This window comes from Lycorma delicatula, chromosome 5 (assembly GCF_047948215.1).
Source record: "Lycorma delicatula isolate Av1 chromosome 5, ASM4794821v1, whole genome shotgun sequence".
Lineage (NCBI taxonomy): Eukaryota > Metazoa > Arthropoda > Insecta > Hemiptera > Fulgoridae > Lycorma > Lycorma delicatula.
Genome location: NC_134459.1, coordinates 150,763,992 through 150,788,911, shown reverse-complemented (window position 1 = coordinate 150,788,911; position 24,920 = coordinate 150,763,992). Strand labels below are relative to the sequence as shown.

Sequence of the window (24,920 nt, the reverse complement as noted above, 5' to 3'; positions counted from 1 at the left end):
GCTTTAGTGAGGGTGCTCTTAAAATCAAGAAAGGATGAGTGGGATCAGCAGTTATTGAACCATCAGCCTCTTGCCGGCAATCAGCAAGTTGCTTGAAAGGCTGGTTGTGGAACGACTGGAAAAACATTGATATGAACTCACTTTTAAATCAAGGTCAGTACTTCATGAAAGGGTTAGCACTGAGGATTATATCTTAAATGCTCTTGCCGAGGTGGAAGGTGCCAGCTGTAAATATATTTTGGCAATTTTTATTGACATAGAGGCAGAATTTCATTCCTTATGTTATGTCCTCTACGAATTAGAACGCCACAATATTCCCATAGCCCTGCAGAGCATAGTATGGCCTGCCTGTCTGATCGCACAGCTCTGTTTAAGGATGCTCACCTACTTGTGGAAAAGTCCATCATCAAGGGAAGCCATCAGGGCTCCATTCTCGGTCCCTTGCTGTGGAACCTAGTATTTGATGGGTTTTTGGGACTGACATTCCCTGGAGGGGTCATGGCCCAGGCTTTCGCCAATGACTTTCTTCTGTTAGTTCGTGGTAACTCATGACCGCATCTAGAAGACCGAGCGCAGGCAGCAATGTCAACCACAGAGGGCTGGATGGACATTACAAATTTAAACATTTCTGTGCTCATGAAGTTTATGCTTCTCAAGGATGCACACAAATTATGATAGTTGTAATCCCCATATTGAGTATAAAAGCTCTGTAATCAGCCAAGTTCGAATTCATAAGTAAGTGCTTTGTTTGACAAGAAGTTACTGTTTAGCAACCACACTGGCAAGTAGCAGCAGACGCTGTCCCTGTGATGCACAAGCCAAGGAAGATTGCTCGAAAGGATTACGGACTGTCAAGCTGTTATTTGTAAATGATGTACCATCCATGATGTTTGAGCAGCCATGTGTTAATTGCGAAGGGGCAGGGAGGCCGAGGCATTTGGTGGGATGCAGTTACAAGCCTGGCCTGTACCAAACCGGAATGGTGATTTCAATGTACCGGTTCTAAATTTCAAACCGTTGCCCATCTCCCGCCTGCAGAGGAGGCTTTACAGCCTCATGATGGAAGTGTAGCATTAAGAATGGCATGCCATGATTACGGGATGATCTTTGTATAGATTTATACAGAATCTGGGGGGGATGGTATGCTTCTCCTTCATTTTTAAGGGCAATGGGAGCCCAAGTGCTCTCCAACCATGTAAATTTAAACCAATAATTGTGTCTGTTCTGCCTGGCAGCTGATGAGCTGTACATCTGCGGAATGGTTCAGTGGAATAAACACATGATGTTCGACTGCCCAGCTCTTGGGGAGGCCAGAAATCAGGCCACCCTGGAACTTAGAGGTCAAAGAGAAAATTGACCACTCACAAGCAGCGAAAGCTGCATTGTTGGACCATGTGGGATTTTTGATGCAGTTGCTTTGTTCAACCAACATCAGTACCTAAGGGAAAAGACTCCTATTGCGCTGCTCTAGGAAGCTAACTGAGAGATATGGCTGGCTACCAGCCAGATTAATGCTCCAAGAGCTTTAATCATGGACAGGAACTTGCTGGCATTCAGCGGCCTAGGCATGGCAGCAAATTGCTGTCTTCGGCGAGATTAATTTTTATATATGATAAGATTTTAGTGATATATGTCAAGTGGGCAGTGGGAAATGTAAGCGAGTGGTGTATGGTTCCATGCTTATTATGCTCATGCTTTTAGGTTAGCTCTGCAGGCTAGTTAGGACACCAGCCGCTAAACTGTTTCAAGGTTCAGTAGCCTTTAGTGGCACTATTATTAGATTTTATGCTTTAGGGCAACCAAATGGGTGGTGGTGGGAGAAATGCCAAATAAACCATCATACTATCTATGTATACATACATTTTGTCTGTGTTTTTAAATATATACTTCTAAATATATACATTGACTATGTAAATATTTTATCTGGCACTGATGATGATACTTCGTTGTGTGCCCAGGAAAAAACGTTTTCTCATTCAATTTATAAATTCCAAAATAAATAAATACTCAATTAAATAACAGAAAATTGAAATTCAAAGTTTAAGATGGTTAAAATAAGTTTAAAAAAAGTAATGTTGTAAAAAGAAAAATATCAAGAAAAGTAGATTAGCAACTACAGCTGACTTATTTCATTATCTTGTATAAATATAATTCTAGGAATTCCAGTAAATGGGTCACTCACAACTTCAATGAAACAAAATGTCACCTATTATTAGAAATAACACCCAAAAATTAAAAAGTCATGCATGTTACTATGAATTGTGAGGAGTGAAGTGATTTTCAGTTGTCTACTACACTGAGCCGACTTACTGCTGTAATATGGTATATAAAGCCCAGATGAAGTAATGGTGATATTTCAGCAACAGAAGGTACCACCTTCACTCTGTTCACTAGGGATTTGGTATATGCTGTATAATAAACAGCATATAAGAGAAATATCGACTGGCACCTCTTGTGCCATAACACAAGGTTTATAACACCAGAACCATAAGAAAGACATAATGAGAGTGTGCAGCAAGCAATTTGTGACCCTTCACCATATAAAATTTGAAAAATTAATACTTACAACAAAATTTGGCCAAGTATTTCCAGTTTATTACTATTCTGCATCCGGATTGTCCAATTTTTTAACTCCCTACATGAGTTCAGTTTATCTAAGTAAGAATGATTTAATGATGATAAGCTGACAGATAATTTTGGTTTACGTTTACTTAAATTCAAGGTATTGCTCATAACTGATTTATTAAGAATATCTATTTCATTTTTATTCAACACTGTTCTATTTGTACGTTTTCTTTTCTTTTCTGTAATATTTTCACTCAATTCACTTAAAGGGTAATTATCTTCAGTGGCAAATATCCCTCGACTAAATGAATTTTCTCTTCCCAGCACTGGAGATGGTGTTTTTGCAGTTTCTGAGACGGTTGAAGAAATTTGTTTAGTTTTGTTCAGATAATTATTTCTAATATATGAATCTAACAAAAGTGAAAAATTAGAAGCAGCATCTTTTGGATCTACAACAAATAAAATAAAACAAATTATAACTTGCTGAAAAAGTTTTTAAAATTTTTAAGAAAGTAATATTCATTTTTGCTTGTAAAAAAATTATGAAAACAGAAAAAATTACAGTAAACAATCAATACAAATCCATTCAAGTAATTTTGTACAACAAAATGCATAAAGCTTTCTTTAAATTTTTATTGACACCTAGGTATTTTCAATCATTTTTTGTAAACCATGCTGCTGTTTTACAATGTAATTTTTTAAATAGTTATTGCTGGTAATTTCTTGGGTAGGGAGATATAAAAGTGTATGAGTCTACTTCTTGATCATTTAATGTATAGATGTTATGAGTTTCTAATCATTTTCTCTCTAAGCATGCAGTCACCTGCCACGGACATCTAGTCTTAATATACCATTCCATGTTTCCATTATTAAGTACGGCTCCCTCATTTTTATTTTCCTTTTCACAACCTAAGCAATCAAAATTTTCTTCACTACATAGCTAAAAGAAAGACAAAAAATTACATTTGGGTTCTTAATAGAATGAATTTTTTTCCATTATGCATTGCTAATTTTTTTTTTTAAAATGACAAATATTAAAACTGATTATTATTCTGCTGATTTCATGGTGGAGTGATAGCATCTTGGCCTTTCACCTGAAGGTCTTGGGTTTGAATCCTAAGTCAAGCATGGGGTTTTAATTTCTCTGAACTCAAATGAGTAATTTGATATATAAATGCATTACACAATTAAGTAGCATCAAAAGCCAATTTCTTTCTTATGTAGTTTATATTATTAATTTCTTTGGTTTCTGGCTTTGTTGGTCTCTTGGAACTCTTCTTGACTTTAATTTAATATATGAATGACTTAATTATGAAAACTTTTACTATTTTACTATTTGTGTTGAACACTTAAATTTAAATATTTTATGTTTTATACAATTTTAATATTAATTTTTTTTGTGCTATTGCAAACTGTAATAATACTGAACTGTTTGTACCTTCCTGTTCAATTAGGAATAAATACAGCAATTTCATTATGAATCTGTAGAATTTTCAGAATGTTATAATACCAAGAAAATTAAAACATAATTTATTTAATACGGCATTATCATATATTGTTTTTAAACATATATTTATGTAATTATATTATCTTATTTCTAAATAAAATTATATATTATTCTGATGTAAAATGGATTGAAATCAGTCTTCATTTGACTGGTTTGATGCAGCTCTACAAGATTCCCTATCTAGTGCTAGTCGTTTCATTTCGGTATACCCCCTACATCCTACAACCCTAACAATTTGTTTTACATATTCCAAACATTGCCTGCCTGTACAAATTTTCCCTTCTATCTGTCCCTCCAATATTAAAGCGACTATTCCAGGATGCCTTATTATGTGGCCTATAAGTCTGTCTCTTCTTATAACTATGTTTTTCCCAGTGCTTCTTTCTTCATCAGTTTGCCACAACACCTATTCATTTGTCATTTTATCCACCCATCTGATTTTTAACATTCTCCTATAGCAACACATTTCAAAAGCTAATCTTTTCTTCTCAGGTACTCTGATCATCCAAGTTTCACTTCCATATAAAGTTACGCTCGAAACATATACTTTCAAAAATCTTTTCCTGACATTTAAATTAATTTTTGATATAAACAAATTATATTTCTGACTGAAGGCTCGTTTCACCTGTGCTATTCGGATTTTATATCGCTCCTGCTTTGTCCATCTTTAGTAATTCTACTTCCCAAATAACAAAATTCTTCTACCTTCATAATCTTTTCTCTTCCTATTTTTATATTCAGTGGTCCATCTACATTATTTCTACTACATTTCATTACTTTTATTTTGCTCTTGTTTATTTTCATGCGATAGTTCTTGTGTGGGACTTCATCCATACGCCGTTCATTGTTTCTTCTAAATCTTTTTTTACTCTCAGCTAGAATTACTATATCAGCAAATTGTAGCATCTTTATCTCTTCACTGTTATTCTGGATCTAAATTGTTTTTTAACATCATTAACTGCTAGTTCTATGTAAAGATTAAAAAGTAACAGTAGTAGGAAACATCCTTATCGGATTCCCTTTTTTATTATGGCTTCTTTCTTATGTTCTTCAATTATTATTGTTGCTGTTTAGTTCCTGATAGAACTGTTCTTCTATCTCTGTACTTGAACTCTAATTTTCTAAAAATGCTGAACATTTTATTCCAGTCTATGTTATTGAATGCCTTTTCTAGGTCTATAAATGCCAAGTATGTTGGTTTGTTTTTCTTTAATCATCCTTCTAATATTAATCTGAGGCCTAAAATTGCTTCCCTTGTCCCTATACTTTTCCTGAAACCAAACTGGTCTTCTCCTAACACTTCCGCTCTCCTTTCAATTCTTCTGTACAGAATTGTAGTTAAGATTTTTGATGCATTACTAGTTAAGCTAATTGTTCTGTATTCTTCACATTTATCTCCTCCTGCTTTCTTTGGTATCATGACTAACACTCTTTTTGAAGTCTGACACAACTTCCCCTTTTTTGTAAATATTACACAACATTTTGTATAATCTATGTATTGTTTTTTCACCTGCACTGTGCAGTAGTTCTGCAGGTATTCCGTCTATTCTAGGAATCTTTCTGCTATTCAAATCTTTTAATGCTCTTAAATTCAGATCTCAGTATTGTTTATTCCTTTTCATCCTCTTCAACGTCCTCTTCTTCCCCTATAACACCATCTTTTAATTCATTTCCTCCATATAACTCTTCAATATATTCCACCCGCCTAGTGGCCTTTCCTTTCATATTATATTTCCTTCCTTCCCTTTTCCAATGCTTGCATTCCAATCTCAAACTATTATTAAATTTTCGCCCCCTTTTATGTGTTTAATAATTGCTGTCAATTTCTTCGTATACACTCTCTACCTCATCATCACTGGCACTTGTAGGCATATAGATGTTGACAATCAATGCAGCTTATGTTTTGATTTTACCCTTATTACAATGATTTTATCACTGCATTTTGAAATACTGTACTCTCTTCCCTCCATCTCTTCTTGTTTATTATGAAACCTACTCCTGCCTGCCTTTATTTGAAGTTGAGTTAATTACTCTACAATCTCCTGATCAAAAGTAGTTTTCCTCTTCCCACCGAACCTCGCTATTTCTTCTACATCTACATTTAATCTATCAATTTCCTTCTTTTAAATTTTCTATCCTACCAACCGTTTTTAGACTTCTATCATTCCACGGTCCAATTCATAAAATTTCATTTTTTAATTTTCTAGTGACCTCTTTGTTAGTAGTCCCCACCCGGAGATCCAAACAAGAGACTAATTTACCTCTGGAATATTTTACCAAGGAAGGCGCCTCCATCTTTGTTACATGAACATGCAGAGTTACATTTTCTTGGAAAAAAAGCCTCTGTAGTTTTCCATCGCTTTCAGCTGTGCAGTCCTCAGAAGATTGAGCGATGTTGATACAGCTGTTTAAGTCTTCTTGATTGGCGGCCTTAACAACTACTGGTCTCTTTCAGGAATCATTCCTTAGTCTGGCTCTCAACAGATACCTCTCCAATATGGTTGCACCTTCAGTCCAGCTAGTCTGTATCACTGAGCACTCAAGCCCCCTCATAATCTGCAAAGTCTCATGATTCATAGAGGGAGATTGAAGAAATAATAAATAATTGCATATACTAACTGAATTGACAGTCCTTCCTTTTATTAAAATGTGTTGACAAATAATTTTATAATTTTGTATTAAGTTTAAATAATTTACAAATATGTTAAATTTGGTCTAATACAATGATATCAAATATGAGATTATAATGCAGCTTCAATGTTAAAAGTAGTACTGATTTAATTTTTTTTTTAAATAGGCAATTATCACTATATCTTAAATTGTGTATGATTTCCTTTGATAAAAAGAATATGTACATGAACTTTCCTACAGATGAAGTCATTAGTATGAAATTAGTATGTTATTCAATAATTTTAATTTGGCTTATATTAAACAGATTATGAGTCTGTTAAACATTACCATAAAACAAAGCTATTTTAGATTCAATAATATCTACCAACAAAAAAATGGAACAATGATGGAGGACCCAAAAATTAGTATATATTATCTGAAATATTTTTGCAAGATTTGGACTTAAAGATAAATAATATCTTGAGAAAAGATCACAATGTTGTTGTATATTTTCAATATGCTGATGTATTTGTTAATACATAACAAACATATACATAATGAGCCTAATAATATGAACAGTCTAACCAATAATTTGCAGAGAAATAAAGAGCTTACTTTTGAAAAAGAAAATACTTAATTATTTAGACCTTACAATAACCAGAAATTATTACAGCTTATAATTCAGTACTTACAGAAACCTTCTAACATGGATGTAACAACACATAATAAATCAAACAATCTGATAAGCCAAAAATTGTCAGCCTATAGAGCACTAAAATTACCAATAAGCTGCACAAATTTTGAATTTGAACTTAAATAAATAAAGAAAGTAGTAATATTTAATGGTTAATGCAGACATGATAGACAAACAATGCACAAAAAAAAGAATAATCAATTATGTATAAATATACAGATTTAAGTTCGCAGAATATTACTAAGAGGGGCAAAAAATTTATATTATTTAATTGTACAGGGCCTGAAACTTATAAAATCATAAATTTATTTAGAAAAGGAGTTGGTACACAAGTAACATATAAAACTAGTAATAATTTTGTTGGAGCGTATGCGTTTGGATGTGTATGTTAGTGTGCAGTAGGAGAGAGTACTGGAGTGGGGAGATTGGGCAGGTCGGTGTGGATTGGAAGGGAGTAAGTGAGTGTTGTGGGCAAAGGCAATGTTGAATTCTTGAGCTATGTGTGTGTAAATGTACAGTCCATTTTCAATAATTACAATCAAATTCAATGTGTTCAGTAAATTGATTATTTTAGTCATTAAATGTCACCCAATTTTTTAATCAAGGAGTCTTATCATTTTGTACCCCATCATCTGGTAGGAACCAACCTATTAAATTCAAATTAAAAAACAAAATAGTGTTACAGTCCACTATTAGTGCTGAACATACTTATGGTCTATCTACCGGTGCCGGATGTTGATGAGTTTTGTGTTAAGTACATAAACATTGTGCATAAAAAGTAAAAAACGGTTATTGTTATGAGAAAATTTTTTGTCTACAAAAGAAAAGGAGTCGTCTTATGCAACGTGTCCAGGCATGAGGGTGCCAGGCGAGAAGAGTTATTGCTGCTCATCTCGTTGAGATGGTGGTGAGTCAGCTGCTGTAAGTGTGTGTAGCCTGTTGTAAGTTTGTTTACATTCCATTTGATCATTAGTCCTTGTTATCAAATATTTTATTCCGTCAACTTCAATTAACAATTATATTCATTTCTTATCCAATTATAATTTGTTTTTCATGTTATTCATAATCGTTCAATTTAATTATCGTCATTTAAACATGCCTAAATATAATTAGTACATTTACTGTGTATAACATAAACTGGCCAATAAATGTGTTTTTTTACATTGTTTATAAGTCAACAGGGTGCCATTAAATTTCAAAATAATAATATTACTTGTTAATTGCAATAATTCATGTAAATAGTCATTTAAAAATGTCTGAATTAAAGGAGTTAAAAAAGAGACGAGGGCTTATCAAAGCCAATGTGACAAGATTCAGTATGTTTTTTTAATAATAAAGCGAAACCAGATGAGTTAGGCCAATTCAAATTGGGATATTTACAAGTTCAGAAGAGTTTGTCAGGGTTTGAGTTAATTCAAACTCAAATAGAGTTAATTGATGAAAACTATCAACATGAACAAGAATCATTTGAGAATCTGTATTTTGAGTTAATGGACTGAGCTCAAAAATTTATTGACAAATATGAACCAAAATTAGAGATTAAGGGTGTTCAAGAAGTAAAGCCAACATGTGTACCAACAAAAATTCACCAAATTAATTTACCTGGTTTTACCAGGAAATATGATGAGTGGCCATCATTTTTAGATTCTTTTAAGTTGGTCATTGACAAAAATGACTTGTTTACTGATGTGAAAAAATTCCATTATTTAAGGTCTGCATTACAAGGTGAGGCTGCCTCTATTTTGCAATCGTCAGAAGATTCTGCTGGAAATTATAAAATTGCCTGGCAATTATTAAAGGAGATATGAAAACAATCGGTATCTCAAACAAGCATGTTCATGCGTTATTTAGTGTTAAGAAAATTGAAAAGGAATTGAGCGTTCTTAAATGTATCATTGACAATACCCATAAGCATTTAAGAGTACTCAAAGCCTTAGGGCAACAAACTGATCAGTGGGATTTGTTAGTCATTTAATTACCAGTAATTTAAATAATGTGACAAATCGTGAGTGGGAAACCTACAGTAGTAGTAGTACCGCATGTACTTGTGAACACATTGTGAGAGTTGATTTAATTCCTACAAAAGAGTTGTGAAGTGTGAATCCAATCCCTGTAGGGTACAGAGTCAAATAGTAAATAAAGTTAAGGCTAAACCTACAAAAGAATTTACAACTTCCAATAATGTATTATCTCCAAAAGGGTGTCATTTTTGTAAGGGTTTGCATCCAATTTATTTTTGACAAATTTAAAGGCCTGTCCATTCATGATCAAGTATAGGAAGTAAAGCGGTTAAATATCTATTTCAATTAGATAATTGAAATAGTTTGCATCACAAAGCAAAGTAATGCAAATCAAGTGCATGCAAGTCTTGTGGCAAAGCCCATAACACATTATTACACTACACAGAAAAGAGTATTATAGCAAAAAAGCAAGGAACCTCCCAATACTTAGCACAAAAAAACAAGAAAATAAGTCTGTTTCAAACCAACAAGCTATACACTATATCCAATCAAAAAGCTGATCAACACAGAATATCTAGTGTAATTTTGTCAACTACTGTGGTATTAGCTTTCGGTTCTCGTGGAGAATCGCATTTGTGTAGTTTTATTAGATTCAGGTTCACAGAGTCATTTTGTAACTGACAGAATGGCAAACATTTTAGGGCAGAGGAAGCATAAAATTCAGTCATTTATTACTGGTATTGGTGAGATCCCTGCAAATGCATCGTACATTATTGCATGCAAATTTAAATCCAGAGTTAGTGATTTTTGCAGGAACTTAAAGTTTGTTATTCTTCCTAAAATAACTCAGCCACTATCTCCTACAGATTGATAAAGTAAAATTCCAACTTCCACCTAATATAGAGCTGGCAGATCTGGAGTTTCATGTAACCAGTAATGTTGACATGCTTATTGGAGAAGAAATATTCTTAGAAATGTTAAGTGAAGGTAGACTTAAATTAGCGGATCCTGCACGTATGCAAAATACCAAATGGGCATGGATAGTTTCAGGAAAGTGTAAACAAAATTGTGAATCATCATCGATGACTGTGTGTCACTTGGCTGTTGATGATAGTCTTGATGAACAACTACAAAGATTCTGACAAGTGGAAGAGTGTTCTAACAAACCAGCACTATCAGTAGAAGCTAAACAGTGTGAAGATGTTCAGCAGAGACGATACCGGCAGATTCACTGTCCGGTTGCCTTTGAGACAAAATAGAAACATGCTAGGAAATTCTAGACACAGCTATTACACGACTGCAACAGCAGGAAAGAATTCTGAGCAAGAATCCAGTGAAAAAACAGGCCTATGTAGACTTCATGGATGAATATGAGCAACTTGGACACATGGAGGAGGTTTTAGAAGAAAATGAACAGGTGAAGACGTCTACTATTTACCACATCAAGGTGTTATTAATGAGTCACGTTCGACAACCAAATTGCGAGTGGTGTTTGACGGTTCATGCAAGTCGTCTAGTGGTTTATCACATAATGTGATCCTAATGGTAGGACCCAATGTTCAAGAACTATTTTCCATTTTAATCAGATTTAGAAAACACAGATTTGTGATTTTAGCTGAGATCGTAAAGATGTATATACAAATTAATGTGCATAAATTAGATGCAAACTTGCAATGGATTTTGTGGCGAAAAAGTTCTGAAGAACCAATCAAAATACTGTTTAAAAACAGTGACTTTTGGAACAACCTCAGCTCTGTTTTTAGCCACTCGATGTCTCCAAACAATTGGCATTAGAAGAGAAGGATGCATTTCCAGAAGCTTCAGAGGTTGTTCTATGGAACTGATACGTTGATGATATCCTCACTGGAGGAGACTCAGTGACTGATGTGTCGCTTTTACAATTACAGCTAATTAAATTATTAAGCAGAGGAAATTTTGAATAGAAAAAGTGGTGTTCAAATGAGCCCAAATTACTAAACAATGTTCAACGGAATTTCAACATGCAGGCTATACAATTCATTCAAATGATCAGAAGATGGTCAAAACATTACGGGTTTTGTGGAATCCATCGGCAGATGAGTTCCATTTTTTGGTGAAACCAATAAAGGTACCAGAAAAAATTACAAAACAGCAAGTGTTAATCCATTAACTCATCCATTTATGGTCCACTTGGATTAATTGGTCCAGTTATTCTGTCAGTTAAGCTATTGTTGCAACATTTGTGGGCACTAAAAGATTGTTTAGGATGAAGTCCAACGAACATCACTCGAAACAAAGTGGACTCAGTTCTGTGATTTGCTTATTAAACTACAGTCATTAAGGATTCCTAGGCATGTCTTCAATGTTTCACAACATGAATACCAGATTCATGGGTTCTGTGATGCCTCCGAATCAGCATATGTTAGTTTACATCCTATGTGAGGGTTCAGACATCAAGGTACAACTAGTCTGTTCAAAGTAAAGGGTCGTGCCTATTAAGAAAGTTAGTCTTCCAAGACTCGAGCTATATGCAGCTCTTTTATTGTCACGACTCATTCATAAGGTAATTTCAACTTTTCAAAATAATTTTACAAAGTGTGGTTTGTAGTCAGACCCTACTGTAGCACTTTCATGGATAAAATAGCCATCAGCTCAGTGGAAAACGTTTGTGGCGAATCGGGTTGGGCAGATCCATGACTTAACAAGAAAGTTTCAATGGAGATATGTTGATAGTGGCAGAAATCCAACAGATTCAATTTGAAGGGGTTTTAGCCAAATCTTAGGCAGCCAACTTTAGTGGAATGGTCCAAGTTGGTTGCTTGAACCTTTAACTTTGCGGCCTAAAAAAAAGATTGTCAACAAGGAAGAACCACTTGAAAGGTGTAACAAATCGGTTGTAGTAAAAATCAAATATTTGAATATAAATGACCAGCCTTAAGAAATTGTAAAACATTTGATAACATCGTCTCAATGTTTCCTAAGAAATTAAAAAAAAAAGACCCTAACTTCTGATACAATGCTGAATAAAAGACACAATCCACTGGATGTGGTGTACTGTTAGTTGGCGGTTGCAGCAAACACAAATGGGTGCATCAATCTGAGTCATGAGATATCAGAGTGAGCCTAATGTGCCCTATTCACAAACGACAAATAATAACCTCCTTTTGACGGTTATTCTTGCATGAGGAGCTCCACGGTGACATAGTGTTCATAACTGGAAGAAGATTGTTGACAGCAGCATTTTATTCACTTTGCCACTCATCGTGGATCACCCTCTTCAGAAAAAGACAGTCATCCGAAATAACATAATTAGTGAAAAGAAGCTGCAAACAAAACTCTTGCCACACGATCAGTGCACTACTCATTGTCTGAAATTCCCAATATAACTAGGGATCCAGAAGCTCACAGGTGTGTAACGTTGAGTCATTTTAGAGTTAACTGTCAGACTTACCAATTAAAAATTTAATTTGAACTTTACTTACTCCTAATTATTTAATCTAGGCTTATAACTATTTCAGATTATATAGTACAGACAGCAATATGTCATGTTGCTAATCATCTGCAAGGCGCTCATGGAATTTGAACAGATAAGTACATGTCAGAATGCTGAGCTAAGTATATTTAAGGCCTTGTTAATAGCATACTGCTCCACAAAGAAAAACTGGCAATGGTGAAAAGGCCAAACATGCATGTTCTATTATCAACCACAAAAGCTAATATCCAGTACAGCAACTGCTATTTTTTCTGGAAGTGGAATAGTGATAATAAAAGCAGCTAAGAACAACATCCACAAAAATGATGAGAAGCACTATTTCGATAATTGTAATTACTAGATGCTCAATTGCACAAATACTTAAAAATAAATAAGGACATAAACACTGTTTTACATAAAATATTCATTATCACTTACTAGGCAGTCTATCACGTTGTAAAGTGAAATTTGATTGGATATTTCTATTTTCAAGTTCTGAACATTTTTCATTGTGAAACTGAGATCCTCTGACACAATTTGAATTTAAAGACATACTTGTCATATCCATATTGGTACCTGAAACAAAATCAATTTTAACATGGAGGTTAAAGGCTGAATTTTTTGTTCTAACTATATCAGGATTCACCCTAATGAAAATATTATAAAATTTTCGTTGTTATATAACCAGATTTGTGTTCTTATGATATTGACAAGAACCAAAGCAGTAATTAACCAGAGTAGGGCGCCAAGGGGATAATAACATGGACAACAAGAACAGTAAGAACTGGAGGTAACTGTATATTTAGAACTAAGAAAAGGTGCAGACATCTGATGCCTAGCAGAGCAGTGGATGATCTCGGCTGTTCTTGCTGTCCATTAAGATGCTAGTTAGAGAATACCACATCAAAGGTAGGATGATTTGGTTTCACCTTAATGCCAGCTCCACAGGAGTATATAAATTGGTTCCATCTATTCCAAAGAGATGGCTCCCCATTGTCCACTAGTAGACTTAACACAGGGCTTGAGCAAAACGTGCCTGTAGAGAGACAGATAAATGAATGATGGGCTGCACTGAGCATCTTTAGAATGGTAGCCCATAGACTAATAAGACATGCATTCATAGATTAAGCAGGAACAGATCAGAGCTTGATAGAAGTGCAACATGCATATTCGATCAGCACCCCAAGCATTAGATAAAACTTTCATGAGATGGATATTTAAATTTTAATACTTATATTTAAAAAAAAAATTTTTTTTTTTAATTTTATGAAGGTTTTTGTTACCTTTAAAACTAATGTTTTTCTGTCACATTTTGATTTGAATTATTTTGAACAAGTTGAATTTCTAAAACTTTATTTGGTTTCTATTAAATTTATTTACACAGATTTTCTCAAAATTAAATTTTCTATAAATTTTGTTAAAATTTTTATTTTCTTATTGGAAATTTAACAATTATTGAGGCCTGTTTTATTCAGTTTTTCAGTTCAAAAGATATAAGTAACCATAAAATTTGCTGCTTAATTTAGGTCCATAGAATCTTAGAATGATTTTACACTTGCGAGTAGAAAAAAGGGCATAATGTTTACTAGTTATCACTTGAAAACAAAAGATTTCTGAACACAAGCCAATAGAAACAGTTTAGCTTACATTAATATCATAGATCAGCTCCCAAATTACAGCAATATGCATTTTGAAACTATATAATCCCTTCTGTTGAAAAGTTTTTCCAAGGTTAGGGGGGGGGGGGCTTTAACATAAATAACAGAATCTTAATAATGTAAAAAGGATCTAATTTTATTTCATATCAAACAAAATTAAAATGGTATTTCTACCTTAAAAAAATTCAGTTACACGAAACAATTTGCCAAATCCCTGTTGTGGGATGGTAGCATCTCTATCTTTTGAAAACAATAATTTGAAACCACCACCATCATTTGAATACAAAGACATAATTATAATATTAATACTGTTAGGTAACAATATTTACCTAAATTTATAAATTTTTTATAAACAAAAATTTCTGAATGAAACTTTAATAAGAAGCTCAAAGACTACACAGGTTAAAAAAAAACTTTTTTTTCGATATGTGCCAACTAGCAGAGAATACACTAATTCCTCTTCCCTATTCAAAAAATATGCGCAAGGCACCTAGGCAAACACGTTTTTTGTAATAAAAGTTTGTAAGAAATGATGTTCACTTTTTGACACACTCCTAAGATTATTTTTCCTTAAAAATTCTATGTATAATAATTCAAATTCTATTCATTTCTAATTGAGCTTAAAGACCAACATTTTTAAGTCAAGCAGCTGTCAAATGGTGCCTAGTTTTATGAGTATTGTAAACTAATACTGTCTTAGAGGTAATGTAGACAAGTATTATTTCTCAAAACAATTAAAATTACAGTTGTTTCTACAAATTAAGTTACATATTACAGAGAATTGTGATGATTGTTAGAAAATATGAAAGATTAGAATCTGAATTTATATAAAATAACATAATTTTGTTACTTTTTTTTATAGGAGAATAAATGAATAAAATTTATTTTGCTTTTAAATGAATGGAGAAAGTCGAACAGCAGCTAAATATTTAAATGTGATGTACTATTATCTTTTATTTCGCTGAGAATAAAATTGACAAGACTAGTTTTATTTGGCTCAAGCTAGTTTCTCGTTTACCTTGTAGTTACATACAACCTTTTGTGTAGTTTACAACATCGGTTATTCAGCAGTGTGTAGGATGTGAACAAAATGTTTTGTAACTGTTCTTTGTTAATAAAGTCAAATCAAAAATGAATTACAAAATAACATATTCATGTTTCTTTTCATGACTAAACCAAGATGTAAGCTCAAAGCTTGTGCATGAGAAAATGGGATGAAAATTTTGCACTATATGAAACAAGTCAGACCAGGATTCAAACTTGGGACAAGTTTCCTCATGAAAGGCTGAGATGCTAACATTAAGCCACAGAGGTCAGCATAAGGCTTGCTTATAAACATTTTGAGAACGTAACATAAGTGAATGTAATTTAATAAATCATTTTCTTGATTCCTGTATCATCACACAAGATACTATTAATTTATATAAAAGATTTGGAGCAAACTGGTTCACTAGCTGATTACTTCTTGAATGGCCAACAATAGTAGTAAATGAAAAATATTTACAACTTTCAGTTCAAGTAATTTTAAAGAAAAAACAAATTCAATTAACTAGGAAAAGAGCTAAAGTTTGAAGTGAATAACAACTACTGTAAAATTCTAAAACAAATTTAAGACCACATAAACCAAAGATTTTATGAACTCTTCAAGAAAATGATTCAGACCTACACTTGAAATTATATGAGGACTTTTAGTTATATATCATAAAGAAAATACGGAAGTGATTTCTAAAATAAATATTGTTGGGGCAATAACGAGACAAAAATTAAATGGGCACGTCAACTGCAACCATTATGCTAACTGGAATTACATGAATCCTCATCAAATCATTCAAGAAACAACAAATTTTTAAGGTATAGTAGACGACAGTTTGACATTATGGAATTTGTCCTTCCTTAATACTTTGTAACGTGACTTCAGAAACTTATAAATGATCTAAGCTATTGTTATAGCAAGCTGACATACTCCTTAATCTGAAAATGTCATGTCTTTTATTTGACAACGTGAACATACATTACTATACATATGTAAATTTGGATGCAAATTTCCTGAATACTAATTTTGTATAATAAACTGGTCAACAAGAAAAAAAAGAACTCCTACTAGCCCATGCAACTTAACACCACACAGGTAAACTGTAAAAATCAAACTGTACATCAGTAGACCAAAAAATAATATAAACAACCTTAACACCAATATAAAAAAAAATTAAACAGATAAAGATACAAAGCCTATTCTTACTGCCTTGCATGAAGTAAAGGAAGTAGTAAACGTGAAAAATTTCAGTTTTCAGATTTCAACAGAAATATCCATTTTGACTATCTCTGAATCCATTTTAATAGTTTTGGCGTGACATGTTGTAACATTTAGTTGTACACCTGTACTTTTGATTGCAATCGACTGGGCCAAAAATGTTTACACAGACAGACCTCTAAATAAAGTGGGTTTTCAATCTGGATTTGGATTTTTTTCTTAACTGCAGTAATAAGCCCTCGTTGAGAGCTTTTCAATGATATATGATAAGCAGGACTTATTTTCATTGTTTCCAGAGTTATAGCCAAATAAAATTTTAATTAATGAAATATCTGGATCTTACAAGGAGAAGGCACGTCGGTTCAAATCTGACTTTATATACATATATTTCTTTTAACTTTTTTTTAACTTAAATATATTAATTTATTAATAATTATTAACCTGATTGTAAAAAAAATGTTTTAACAATAATTCAATAATAAAAAAAAAAATCATAAGTTATTAGTGAAATAAAATTTTAAGTACGTTTCATTTTAATTCAAACATTTTTACAATCAGAGGTTAATAATTATTAATAAATCAATATATTTAAATTTAAAAAAAGAAAAGAAAATATGTATATGAAATCGGATTTGAACTGATGTTCAAATCTGAACATGGCATGGCTAATTTAATTTAGCAACTTTAAAAAAAAAGGATTAATCTTAAAAACTTACCGTTCAGCATTGTACTATCAGGCATTCTCTGAAATAAAATAAAAACAAATATTTATTACATGTTGAACATGAAGATTCATGGTATATATTAAATATTCTACATACTTGTCAGCACATCAAAGTGAAATCGTTTACTGATATTCCTGTTTCTAAGATAACTAGAAAGCTGAAATTTACATTTATTCCAAAGGGACACCTTAGGAAAAATAACCAAAAATTAAAACCATAAAGAAATTTTAAATTAAACTTGGATTAAAAGTGGATTTAGCTATAAAAAATGGAAAAGCTGAAAACTAGAAACCTGGCAGATATGTACATAGTAATACAGTGAACATATATATTTATTACATTCACTCAAGACTTGAATAAATGGAATGGAATTATTAGGAGAATATTCTCCTAATTTTTGAGTACTTTTATAGAGATTTCTACTTGTTCAAGAAGAAATTTCTTTTAAATAATAAATTAATTAAAAATATAATTAAATCGTAGATACAGATTATTAGTTGGTCATTGAAATAAATTATTTTGCTGTTATTACAACCCAAAGAGTAACACTGAAACTATATTTAAATAAAAATTATGCATTTTTAATAATTTAAATTTCATTTATATAGCCAGAAATCATGATCAAATGTTTCATTATTGTTTTTCTTTCTGTAATTTTTAATCTTGAATGATTCAAATTTGACATGTTTTATGAATTAAAAAAATATGTGTTCATCTCTTCAATTCCCATATTATGAACAACCTAACTTTATTTTTATTTATATATATACAGCTTATACTTGGCATATATATGTATATACACAAACACCAAGCTAGTTAGACAATATGTGACCAGCTTGGCGTCCTGTCTCTTATTCTGCAACCTGATAGGTTGTAACCAAATGATGGTTAACTTGTTGCCCAAAATTCAGTGGCTACGTTACTATTACCATTTGACATGGATTTTTATAACATAATTAAATATTCTGTAATGTTGTGACTTAAAAAAATCCTCAAGTCTATCTTAGTAACCTTCACAATATATCATTTTAAAATGGTACATCTAGCATCAAAATTGTTTATATACAATGGCATCTTTTCTTTTTTTTTTAATAAACTGATCATGGTATGTACTTATTTGTAAAGCATAAAAGAATATTTAAGAACTCTTCCAATAGTATTGGAAGCACCCAGCCATGTGAACTATTACTCATTGACGCACAAACAATTTTTTTATTAATGTTAATTCTTTTATATTTAATCATTTGTTTATAACTAACGGAAATTATTTAATAAACTTATTTATTTATTCAAATATCTTTTAATTAATTATTTAAAAACAATCACTTTAAAAATAAAATAAAAATAAAAAACCATATAATCAAAAACGTTTTGAACAATGATAAACCTATCATGAATGGTGGGAAATTGCATTTGTTTTATCATATCTTGTACCATTGTATATAGTTGTATCATTGTCTCTGTTATATAAAAAGTAAGATTTCAATAACTAGTCTACATGCACACTGGCCAACAGTTTACAAGTATCAGCAATTAGTTACTGTGCATTGTTAAAACACCAAATAGCCACTTGTCCCATATTAAGCGTACAACATAGTTGCCAACAAGTTATTATCTTTCTATTATTTTTATGTGTAATACTTTTTTTATATTTACTGCTATTGATTTTGCATCACTACTATTGTTGCTAAGAAGAACTTTTCAAAATAAGGTATAAAAATAATCTGATTTACTTCCAACAGTTTAGCCTTCATGCCCACATATTTGAATGTCTGCTAAGTATTTTTGTAATTTGGAAAGTATCAGGCGCAATTATTTTTTAATTTTATTAACAACTTTTAAAAATGGAGCTTACTGAATACAAGCAAACAACTTCATGTATGTAAAGGAATGATGATTTCACAAGACCACTTGCTAATTTATTTAATGATAATTTATCTACTTGAACTTCAAAAAGATCAACTGTATGCAGAACTATAAAAGAATAAAAAATAAAGTAAAGGATAACAGATGTAGAAATCCTGAGCCCATCGGGCTGGTCTAATGGTTAACTCATCATCGCAAATCAGCTGATTTTGAAGTTGAGAGTTTTAAGGTTCATATCCTAGTAAAGTCAGTTACTTTTACACGAATTTGAACACTATCAATACCACTCATCACATGGTAGTATTTGAATACCACAGATCTCAGGAATGGTCAACCTGAGACTGTACAAGATAACACTTCATTTACATTCATGCATATCATCCTTATTCATCCTCTAAAGTAATACCCTACATTGGTTCCAGAGGAAACAGAAAAAAAGAGAGATATGTAAGTCCTGAAAGTGCTACTGATGAAATTTCACTAGACATGAAGTAATTTTTTTTGAAAAGTGAAATCCAAAAAGTTAAAAATCTATAAGAGAAAACCCACAGGAGCATGATAATAATTGCTTATCAGTTCATTAAGAATTGCATTAAAACCATTTTAAATCCCATAAAATTTTTATGTCAATCATAGTTATCAGAAATTATTTTGACTGAATTTTATGACCTAATGATGGAAAAGCTGATAATGATCCACGATAATTTTCCATATGTGGGGAATACATTGCAGATCAAGTAATTAAAACAGTCCCGCATGATATTAATGAACTTCAAGATAAAATTTATCAAGAGGCTCATGAAATCCCACAAAATGAAATGGTAACTGCAGTTTTAAATTTTTACAACCATCCAGTACATTGTCAGGATACACAAAGCATGAAGCATGTCTAGTAAAGATGTATATAAGTTCATAAAAATCTCTTGCAAAACTAGAAAATGCTTTTGTAATTTCATGAACATTCAAGTCAATAATTCAATTTTAATCTTTTAATGTGTTTCTTGTAATAAATAATCTGTAATGTTGTCTTTCTTTATTAAATGCTTATTACTGTTTTCTAATAAATAATTTCATTTTACAACAAAGGGTTGTGTCACAACCCTTCTAATTCCATTTAAAACGTTTTGAGTTGCTCCCTCCAATAAGAGCTTGAGTTATTGTAGTCTCATAAAAAAAAAGAAAATATTGTTTTTGAAGGTAGGAGCAGTTGCTAAATTATTTTTTTTTATTTTGAACTGTTTGAAAGTTATTTAATGGTTTTTATAATTTTATTAACCCTCAAATAAATGAACCTACAAACTCTATCAGAAATTTCATTATAAAATCCATAAATAAGATTGCACTTCTGTCATAATAAAAATATAAAATGCTAAATGTTAAAAAAAATTATATACTTACGTGATCATTATCATAAAGGTATGTAAAAACTCTTTCTGTCAAATCACTATACAAAGCAGCTAATGTATCCTGAAAAATAACATTCTAAGTTAGTAAGACGTATAAAAACCAGTGGCTGAGATTATTCACAGTAGTAAAAGTGTGAGGTTAGTTGAATTATTTTTGTGTGCAGATCATGCAGAGCAGCACCTACTGAATGATATGATCAGGAAAACCTCTTTGGCCATATTTTCTATACAACTTTAGTCATTTAGTTACAAATTTTAATGAGGAAGACGAGATGAATAAAACATTATATAAGTAAGATTACTAATCCATCAATGATTGCTTAAAGTATAAACAAAATTCAATCAATAAACACAATATCTGAAATAAATTGCATCATTAATTTAATTTGATGTTATCATTAAACTGTAATAATAACATCAATATAAGCTAACCCTGGACTCAGAATATTTTTATAATTATATTTACTCTAACCCTAAATAATTCAAATGTAAGTAGCTTGAATTTATAATACTTAAAGTTTATGATTAGTCTAAACCAGCACTGTCCAACCTTTTTACAACTAGGGGTGCATCTGAATGATTACAAAGGCTGTGGGGGTGCCAGGATTCATTTTGACTATCTCCACACTACTGCTGCTACTAACAAAATCAATAATTGTAATTTATAATAATGACCAAAAACATTTGAAACAGAAATTAATTATATTTACTCACCACATAATTAATGTGAAATTTGATACTGCACGCTTGCTGCAAATTGAGGAAAATTTGGTGTGTAGCTGGAACAAGCTGCTCTTAAAGCATCAAGATGGGAGTTTGTCAGGCATGACAAACTTGTACTTGTTTTTGATGATATTTATTGATGAAAATGCAACTTCACAAAGATATGTTGAACCAAAGCATGAATACATTTTCAGTACAACACTAAGGAGAATAGGATATTTTTCTCTGTCCACCAGAGTCCATATATTGCTACATGTTGCATATGAGGATTTTAAAGAAAGATCTTTTTGAAAATTTAAAATTTCCATTTCTAATTCTTCAATTTTATACTTTCTGAATATTTTACACAACCTATTTCCAAGTTCACTAACGTCAACGGAAGTAATTGGATTATTGACAAAAATTATCACTGGTTCAAGTACTGAAAACTGGCTAAATCTACTGTCAAACTCCAACACAAGAGTTTCAAGATTCTTGGCATAAGAGGAAAGATCTGACTGTTTCTAGAATTTATTTGAAATTTGTAAGTGTGAAAGGGAATTTCTGTTTAAATGTGTAATCCATAACTTCACTTTCTTTACAAACACATTTATAACACTTATCATATCTGAAATATTATGATATTCCCCTTGAAATTTGAGATTTAACTTGTTTAATTTTGAGGTGATATCTGCCAGGAAATGTAAATCTGGTAGCCATGATATATTATCAAGTTCGCGATAATATGGTCTGAGACAAGATTTCGAAAAGTCTCTTATTTCATCTAGCAAACAACAGAATCGTTCCCAGTGTTTTACCCCTACTAAGCCATCTTACATCTGCATGAATAATTACATCATCTTACTGAGTATGGGATATATTCAAAATATTTCAAAACAATTCATGACATGTAAAAGATGTTAAAGAACAATTTAGATCTGGAGTAACAGTACAAGGTGAAAAGATAAAGATGCTATGATTTGCTGATTATATAGTAATTCTAGCCGAGAGTAAAAAAAGATTTAGAAGAAACAAGGAATGGTATGGATGAAGTCCCACACAAGAACTACTGCATGAAAATAAACAAGAACAAAACGAAAGTAATGAAATGTAGTAGAAATAATGAAGATGGACCACTGAATGTAAAAATAGGAAGAAAAAAGATTATGGCGGTAGAAGAATTTTGTTATTTGGGAAGTAGAATTACTAAAGGTGGACGAAGCAAGAGCAATATAAAATGCCAAATAGCACAGTGAAACGAGCCTTCAGTCAGAAATATAATTTGTTTACATCAAAAATTAATTTAAATGTCAGGAAAAGATTTTTGAAAGTATACATTTGGAGCATCGCTTTATATGGAGGTGAAACTTGGATGATTGGAGTACCTGAGAAGAAAAGATTACAAGCTTTTGAAATGTGGTGCTATAGAAAGTTAAAAATCAGATAGGTGGATAAAGTGAAAAATGAAGAGGTGTTGCAGCAAATTGATGAAGAAAGAAGCATTTGGAAAAAACATAGTTATAAGAAGAGACAGACTTATAGGCCCCATATTAAGGCATCCTGGAGTAGTCTCTTTAATATTGGAGGAACAGGTAGAAGGAAAAAATTGTGCAGGCAGGCAACGTTTGGCATATGTAAAACAAACTGTTAGGGATGTAGGATGTAGAGGGGTATACTGAAATGAAACGACTAGCATTAGATAGGGAATCTTGAAGAGTTGCACCAAACCAGTCAAATGACTGAAGACAAAAAAAAATAAATAAATTTTGGAAATGATTCATCCTTAGCACAAAGAGATAGAAATCCATTATTCCTACCAGGCATAGAAGGCGCCCCATCCATTTTTGTAGCAACAAGCTTTGAAAATGTAAAGTTACTATTTTAACATGTTTATAGAACGCACTATTAAACATGTCTTCTCCCCTAGTTTGTCCAATAAATGGCAACAGTTTGACAAACTCTTCCTTTATTGTAAAAACACAGAAAACCATTCTAATAGGTACACATAATTCAGCAACATCAGACATGTAAGTACTTTTAACAAACTTCAGTGAAAAATATTCACATACTTGCAAATCCTGATGTAATTGGGATTTCAAATTATTAGAAATATGTTTGCACCTAGCCTAACAAAAAATTCAGTCTTTTAAAACTGTTAGGTTTAAATTTATTAACAACTGACTAGAAATGACCCTCATTAGTTTAACTAACTGTTTGAAATATCAGTGTCTTTGTGAATAATGCAACATTTGCTCAAAAAAAAAAAAATCTGTTTTAAATATGACAGTTTCAAATTTATTACAAAGAACGCTAAGGGCTTGAGTGAAGGGCAGACCAACAGATGAGTAACAATTAGATAGCTTGTTCTTTCAAGCTAGACCCCCTGCTAGGAGGATCTCTTTATACCTACTTATACCATTACAAATATAGGAAATGAATTTGTCAACAACAATGACAAAGAAATGAACACGTATTAAAAAGGTCGCCAGCAGAATTACTTCTGTTGAACTACTGGAAAATATAATGGCTAAAATGTACTTTTTATATCATTTGTAAGATGTAAAATATAATGTTATTTTGTGAATTAGTATAAAAAATTTGCAAATGGGTGCAGGTGTCAGAAGATGAAACGAAGGGCACCATGGCGCCTGCAGGCCTGGATTGGACAGGGCTGATCACATATAAAACTTTTGGTTCATTGTAACACTAAAATACTGGCACAAAAAACATAGAAAAGGAAAATAAATGATGTGCAGTAATGATTATTATTATATTCACAAATTTCACCACTAAATAAAAATAAAAAATTAACAGAAAGCTTTTAATCTTAGCCTAGTCCAAAGCTTTTACAATTTGTTTCTGAAATTGCAAAGCTGGCAAGTGATTATATAATTCAATGCCAATTTCATATGCTCCTTTTTGTTAAGACAAGAATATTAGTTTTTAAAATGTGATGTTATATTGTCATCATATAGACTTAGTAAATTTCAATTTATCCAGGTTACACTTGACATCAATATCATACTAGTAAATAGAAGACAATTAGAGTATTTTAAAATGACAATTTATAACATTTTTTATAATTTGAATATTTAATCCTTTATTTCCCTATGAAAAATATCAAAAGAAAACAAGGAATGGACAAAGACAAAACTGAGATGAGTGAAGCTGTATCTACAGCCAACTTCAGCTTCCTGAGTAGGAAACATGCAGAGCATATTTTAGACGTGCTTGTATATCTGGTTTCTGACTCAACTTTTAGTCTTTGAGTAATAACAAAAAAATAACATAGTCTTTAGGAAGGTATTGGAGAAGCTGTTAAAGAAAATACTGGTTGCAGCAATGAATCAGGCAGGTAACTTATCACCCAGCCAGTATGGTTTCTGGTAGGGTTGGTCGACCCTAGATGCAGTCCAAGAGATTGTTGAGGCAGGGCGGCGAGCAGAAGACCACAATCATTTTTTGCACCTTGTGGTCCTTCTTGTTACGTTGGATGTGAAAAACATGTTCAATTCTGCACGGTG

General features: G+C 32.0%; 1 protein-coding gene across 3 annotated transcripts in view; it reads right to left on the bottom strand.

Moving 5' to 3' along the window:
* LOC142325492 (uncharacterized) overlaps nt 1-24,920 on the bottom strand; it is a 54,816-nt gene that overhangs the window by 12,809 nt on the left and 17,087 nt on the right. For all 3 annotated transcript variants that reach the window (XM_075367320.1, XM_075367322.1, XM_075367321.1), the window contains exons 3-6: nt 20,687-20,755; nt 17,414-17,441; nt 13,227-13,364; nt 2,567-3,014 (exon numbers count right to left, since the gene is read on the bottom strand). In XM_075367320.1, the coding sequence (XP_075223435.1) occupies nt 2,567-3,014; nt 13,227-13,364; nt 17,414-17,441; nt 20,687-20,755 (683 nt within the window). The remainder of the gene's footprint in view (nt 1-2,566; nt 3,015-13,226; nt 13,365-17,413; nt 17,442-20,686; nt 20,756-24,920) is intronic.